The sequence below is a fragment of the Megascapheus bottae genome, chromosome 20 (genome assembly GCF_031878675.1).
Source record: "Megascapheus bottae isolate mThoBot1 chromosome 20, mThoBot2.hap1, whole genome shotgun sequence".
NCBI lineage: Eukaryota > Metazoa > Chordata > Mammalia > Rodentia > Geomyidae > Megascapheus > Megascapheus bottae.
This window is the reverse complement of record NC_143528.1, coordinates 27,423,520-27,429,820: the sequence shown is the minus strand read 5'-3', so window position 1 is coordinate 27,429,820 and position 6,301 is coordinate 27,423,520. Positions and strand designations below refer to the sequence as shown.

Below are 6,301 nucleotides of genomic sequence, written 5' to 3'. Positions count from 1 at the left end.
GGGATGAGTAGTTCTTCCCGCGAGTCTTGGCCTCAACGTAAAGCTGAGCCGGGCTCCCCTCCCCTCCCACAAGAACTACACTTCCCGTGCTGCCTCGCGGCGGAGAAGGGCGGGGCGAGAGGCGGTGCGTCGTGCCAGCGCAGGTCCCGGGGCTGAAGGGTGGCGGACGCGCCGCGGTCCAACTGCTGAAGATCTCCATGTGACAGCGAGCAGGCGTCCTCGTCCTCTCCCAGCCGCCGCTCCCCACCAGCCGCCAGCACTGCCCACTGTGTCGGTGTCGACCGAGACCTGCAGGTCGGGGCCGGGGCCGCTTGGTGTCGGGCCGTGCTGCCGTCGGACTTGGGGGTGCAGAGTGACTCGCCGCCGCCGCCGGGGAGCAGTGCCCGGGAGCCCTGGCCGAGGGCGGCGGGGCGGTGGGGGTGTCCGTCGGCTTCGGCGCCCCTGAGCACAGAGACATGAACAGCTTCACTCCGGAGGAGCTGAATCGCGGCGGGGACGCGGCCGCCGCCGTGGCTGCCGTGGTGGCCGCCGCCGCCGCCGCCGCTGCCGCCGCCGCCGCCGCGGCCGCCGCTTCCTCGGCCGGGAACGGGAGCGGGAACGCGGCGGGCGCTGGGCCAGAGGTGCCCGGCGGCGGGGCGGGCGCGGCGGCCGGGCCCCCGGGGGCGGCCGGGCCGGGCCCTGGACAGTTCTGCTGTCTGCGGGAGGACGGCGACCGGTGCGGGCGGGCGGCGGGCAACGCCAGCTTCAGCAAAAGGATCCAGAAGAGCATCTCGCAGAAGAAGGTGAAGATCGAGTTGGACAAGAGTGTAAGTGACGCCGGGCGGCCGGGAGTTCGAGCCTGCCCCGCGCGTGGGCTCAGGGAGGGCGCGGGCCCCGGCGTCTCTGCAGCTCTGACCGCCGCCGTGCCCCTCTCCCTCCCGGGCAGCCATCGGGGGACCAGACAAAGGGCGGCCGCCGCACCGGGGGCGCCGAGTCTTGGTCCTGCCGCCCCTCCTGGAATGGAGGCGCCTTTGTGTCCCTGCCCGAGCTCGCGCCGGACCCCCGGGACCGGTGGAGCCCACGCCGGCCCGAAGCACCGCAATCCGGAAGGGTCTGTTGTGCTTTTCTCGCCAGCACGCCGAGAGCGAGGCCGGGGGTGCCGGGGGTCCGGGGTGCTGGGGTCCGGGGTGCGGACGGCAGGGGCGGTGCCAGCGGTCGGGGCAGCTGCCGGGAGGGGCGCGGAGGGTCTTCTTCCCGCATTTCGCACGCACGCCCGAGCCCTCGACCCTCGCTGAGGTTGTTTTTTTTTTTTTAAGGAACAGGAAGACATAACCTGAGACTGAAATAACGTGCAGCACTCGTCTTGCATGTTGTTTGGCTCTTGGCGAGTGAATTTAGAATCCTGAATTTAAAATGATCTCCCGTGCGTGCGGCTTTTGTTTTTGTTTTAAGGCGGCCAGTATTTCCTTTCACTAGGCAGCTCCCCACACCATGTGTGAAGTTTCTGAAAAGTTCACTCGTAATACTTTTCTATCAGCGTAAACACTTCTTCAAGAGTGTTTGTGAGAAACTTGTCCAGGTGAACGTCGTCGTTTCAGCTGTTTTCATTGGAAACAACACCCTACAGATGAAATTAATTCTCAGAAAGAATGAGTGATGGAACTGTACTTATAGCAGGATGTAAATTCAGCAGCTCTGTATAAAAGGGGTTAGTTTAAGCCCGGTGCTGGTGGCACTGGGACGGGGGATGCTGAGGTCTGAGGATAGCAGCTCAAAGCCAGCCTGGGCAGAAAAGTCTGTGAGGCTATTATCTACAAGGAACCATCAGAAAACCGGAAGCTGCCCTGTGGCTCAAAGTATTAGAGTGCTAGACTTAAGTAAAAAAGCTTGGTGACACCACCCAGGCCTTGAGTCCAAGTCAGTCCCACAGCAACCAAAAAAGGAAAAACAACAAAAAAAAAGTGGTTAGTTTATAGCTGAGATATGATTTGAGTAAATTGAGTTAGAAAAATTTAGAGTATACTGCCCGTTAAGTAGAAAAAAGGACAAATAGCAATGTTATCATCTTTGTCCTTGACTGCTAAAAATCCAACGTGAACTAACTTCAGGTCACCTTTAACTGAAGTTTGATGAAAACCCCAGAAGACTGGAATTTCTCATTCTTCCCTTCCTCCTTCCCCTCCCCATCTGGAATCACCCTCTTCTTCCTTCCACTTCTCATCCCAGCACTACTGCCGAACAGCTTATGTTTTTATAGAAAGGCCCTGCCTGGAATTGTCTTAAATTCCTGCTTACTTGTAATAAGTCCACATAGTCTGTGAATTTACTAACAGATGTCTTTCTTGGTCATTTTAAGCAGTCTGTGAAACTTTTCTGTTTCAGGCAAGGCATCTTTACATTTGTGATCATCATAAGAACTTGATTCAGAGTGTTCGAAACAGAAGAAAGAGGAAAGGAAGTGATGATGACGGAGGTGACTCACCTGTACAAGATATTGATACACCAGAGGTAGATGGAGGTTTTTGTTGGTTAAATGTAAATAGAAGTATTCCATTATGTAACTTGTATAGAAAGATTGGAACAACTGGCTCAGTCAAATACAATGAAAATGTATCCGTAGTGATTCATTCCTCTTATCTGGGCAATTCAGGAAGCAGAAGTCCATAGGATCATAGTTGAAAGCTAGCCTAACCAAAAGTTGTCAAGATCCCCATCTTAGCCAATAAAAACCTAAGTATGGTGATGCATGGCAAGACATCCCTACCGCTATGCCAGAAGAGTAAATAGAAGGGTGTCAGTCCAGGCTGGCCTTGGCATAAACTTGAGGTCCTCTTCAAAAAAAAAATAACTGCGGGCTGGGAATTTGGCTTTGTGGTAGAGTGCTTGCCTAGCATGCACGAAGACCCGAGTTCAATTCCTTGGTACCACATACATAGGGGGAAAAAAAGCCGGAAATGGTGCTGAGGCTCAAGTGGTAGAGCTTCTAGCCTTAAGAAAAACCCAAGGACAGTGCTCAGGCCCTGAGCTTAAGCCCAGAACTGGCAAAAAAAAAAAAAAAAAGTAAGTAACTGCAAGCAAAGAAATCTGGGAGCCCGATTCCAGAGCTAGAACATCTGCCTGACATATACAAGGCCCTGTGTCAAATCCCTATTAGCAAACAAAAACAAGAAAAGGGATTTGAAATTTTTTGTTTATTTTTTTCCCCAGAAGTATAGGAGTCTGAATTTTCTGATTCAGGGCTTTGTACTGGTTAGGCAAGTACTCTACGACTTGACCCAGGCCTTCAGCAGTTTTCCCTTTAGTTCTTTTTCGGAATGGTCTGGCTGGCCCAGATCTCATCCCCCTACCTGTCCCCCTCAAAGGGCTGATGTTACACACAGAACATTTGAGAAATCTGAAAATGATTGCAGCATTAAATATGCTTAATTAATATATTAACACAATTTGCATTGAAAATTCTTTGTTCTCAGATGTTTGCATTGGTCTTCAAAAGATTAAACTGTTGAATAACTTAAAGGTTTAGAGTACAAAAAGCTTTTTAGCAATGAGATTCGGTTCTTTTTTGCACTGAAGTTGAATTCTAATGATACATTACCAATGACAAATTTGTGTGAATTAATTTATATGTTTTAATTTTTTTCTAGGTTGATTTGTACCAATTACAAGTAAATACACTTAGGAGATATAAAAGACACTTCAAACTACCAACCAGACCAGGACTTAATAAAGCGCAGCTTGTTGAGGTATACTAAGTTTCAAATTATTTACATTTTAAGCACACTTTCTCACAAATAAGAGGTCATTAAATACCAAAGAAATTATTAATAACATCTTTGTAATGACTTATTTTAGTTAGAAATTTTAGTTAGAAAGGTCACGGTAAACAAGAATTCTATCAGTGTCTCTTATTTACTGATTACTCAATAGATTATTTTTATAGCAAGTTTGCTTTCCTTCCCCCCCTCCCCCTCCCCCGCCGCCCATGTACTGGTTTTGAACTTGGAGCATTGCACTTGTGTAGCTAACTTACTTGGCTGGCAGTCTTTTACTTGACACACGATTGCAGCCCAGCTTTTTGCTGATTATTTTGGAAATGGAATCTAGAAGCCTTTGCTTCCTTGACTGTCCTCTATTTGCCAGTCTCTGGATCTCAGCTCCTGAGTAGCTAGAGTTTAATAGCTGTAAGCCATCAACATTTGGCATGTTTAGCGTCTTCTAAAAATGGCATTCAAAGTATTGAATAATTATTTTTTCTCCAAACTTCCAATTAGTAAATATTTATTAACTGCCCCATTGAGTCATAAGAAATTAATGAACTTCAAGGGTTTTATTACAATTTCAGGTTTTAAAGTTTCTACTGGAATAGGGCTACAAATAAGTAGTTTTTCTATAACTTACTGATTTAACTTTAGGGGTTTATCCTTGCTAGTTTTACTAGAGACGTAAGCAATTTTTTCTTTAAGTGAGGGATGGTTAGCAAGTAGTAAAACAGAGAAAACTGCATCTTACTGACATGTAGATTTATGTATTTATACTTCAATCAAATTGGAAAAAGTCATTGTAGTAGAGGATCTAGTCCTGTATGTCTGTACAATTCAACTTTATGTTCCTTACCAAGATGAACTATGTGGACTGATAGAATGAAATCACCTTTGTTCTACCACAGATGAGGACCAAGAAACTGATTATTTAAAAATTTTAATTTATGTGTGTTTATCTTGACTAACATAACCCTCAAATTTTTGATAATCAGATGTTAAAAACAATGTTGAATTGTTACAGAATTAGTTCTGTTTTAAAAGTAAGACATTTTCTAGATATGCATGTCTGAACCATTTCTAGGGAGACACCTGTGGATTTATTGCAGTAGTATTGAAAACTAAAAGTTAAATATTTGTTTTGTAATCTTGAGGCTAATTATAGAATTTAAAAGGAAAACTGTAATCAGTATATATTTAAAGTAGACCAAAGTGTACTTTGAAATCAGAATATCTTTTGTTCATACATCTTACGTTTATGTGCTTTTGGCCTTGTTGCTATTTTGTGAAACACAATAGCTGTTTTGATGAAATAATTATCTTTTACCTACTGTATCTGAATTTCCTCATTTATTTATTTTTTTTTATAGATAGTGGGTTGCCACTTTAGATCTATTCCAGTGAATGAAAAAGACACCTTAACATATTTCATCTACTCAGTAAAGAACGACAAGAACAAGTCAGATCTCAAGGTGGATAGTGGTGTTCATTAGGAGACACGGCATTCAGACTAATGCTAGATGATCAGATGTTAAGACTGTTTACTGTTTTTTCACTTGTAGAAATGTCCCTTGTGTATTTTTTCTACAGAGGCTCTTCTCTGATTTTATTTTCTCTGTTTCTTATAATTAGTTGGAAACTTGTGTAAGACAAGTTTCCTAGATTAAAAATATTTTAAATAAAGGTTATTACTGTTATAGTTGCTTCTGTGTATTTATTTTGTGAAATGAGTATTAAGATTTAATGTAAAGATGCTTCATTTTGTTATCCTTTTGTTAAATTACAAGAAATGAATAGGTTTGGGAGAAGAAATGGCTGAAATCCATTTGCTTTCTCCCTAGGGATGGGAGACATTGGCCCTCATTACTATAATGGGTTCTCTTAAAATCATTCAGTACATGATGGAACCAGGTACATAGGCTTCAACCACACTTGACCATTTTCTGTATGGATCATGTTGTGTGGTTATGGCCTTTAGCAAAAAAATGGTTCCCTGCCTTTGTGACAATTGAACTTGAGATTAAGGATATCAGAATGACATTATTATTATTATTATTATTATTATTATTATTGCCAGTCCTGGGCTTGAGCTCAGGGCCTGAGCATTGTCCTTGGACTTTCTCAAAGCTAGAGTTCTACCACTTGAGCCTCAGCACCATTCTGGCTTTTTTGTATGTATGTGGTACCGAGGAATCGAACTCTTTGTGCATGCTAGGCAAGCACTCTACCACTAGGCTAAACTCCTGGCCCCAAGAATGACATTATTTTTATGTGCTCTCCTTGCTAGAAAATTTAAAATAGACTTCACTGAAATGCATGCTCTTTCATTTCCTTTTTTATTATTATAAAGTATAGAAAAAATGAATAGTTTATAGGACCACTTTTTTTTTTTCCAAAGAAGACTTTGTTGCCAGCAAAGATAAGCACAGTTCTAAAAGTTGAAATAAGAACTTAGGATTAGTTGTTTCTTAGAATTTGGTCTTAGAGAACTTTTTATCAGACCCCTAAAATAGACATACATTATCATTTCTTTTGCTTCCTCTCCCTACCCTGTGCTCTAGAAA

The 6,301-nt window shown here is 44.1% G+C and overlaps 1 protein-coding gene across 1 annotated transcript; it reads left to right on the top strand.

Annotated features, from left to right (window-relative positions):
- Positions 1 to 304: 304 nt before the first annotated feature.
- Positions 305 to 5,424, top strand: Sap30 (Sin3A associated protein 30). The gene is made up of 4 exons (XM_090354188.1): positions 305 to 806; positions 2,362 to 2,487; positions 3,624 to 3,722; positions 5,108 to 5,424. Exons 1-4 carry the CDS (start codon positions 456 to 458, stop codon positions 5,228 to 5,230), a joined length of 699 nt encoding a protein of 232 aa, XP_090210314.1. The 5' UTR covers positions 305 to 455; the 3' UTR covers positions 5,231 to 5,424.
- Positions 5,425 to 6,301: the final 877 nt, after the last annotated feature.

Bases quoted from the DNA above. Each gene is read 5' to 3' on its own strand.
- Sap30 (XM_090354188.1), top strand. From the start codon at position 456: ATGAACAGCTTCACTCCGGAGGAGCTGAATCGCGGCGGGGACGCGGCC. The intron at 807-2,361 runs GTAAGTGACGCC...TTTCTGTTTCAG, and splicing joins AGATCGAGTTGGACAAGAGT to GCAAGGCATCTTTACATTTG. The intron at 3,723-5,107 runs GTATACTAAGTT...TTTTTTTTATAG, and splicing joins ATAAAGCGCAGCTTGTTGAG to ATAGTGGGTTGCCACTTTAG.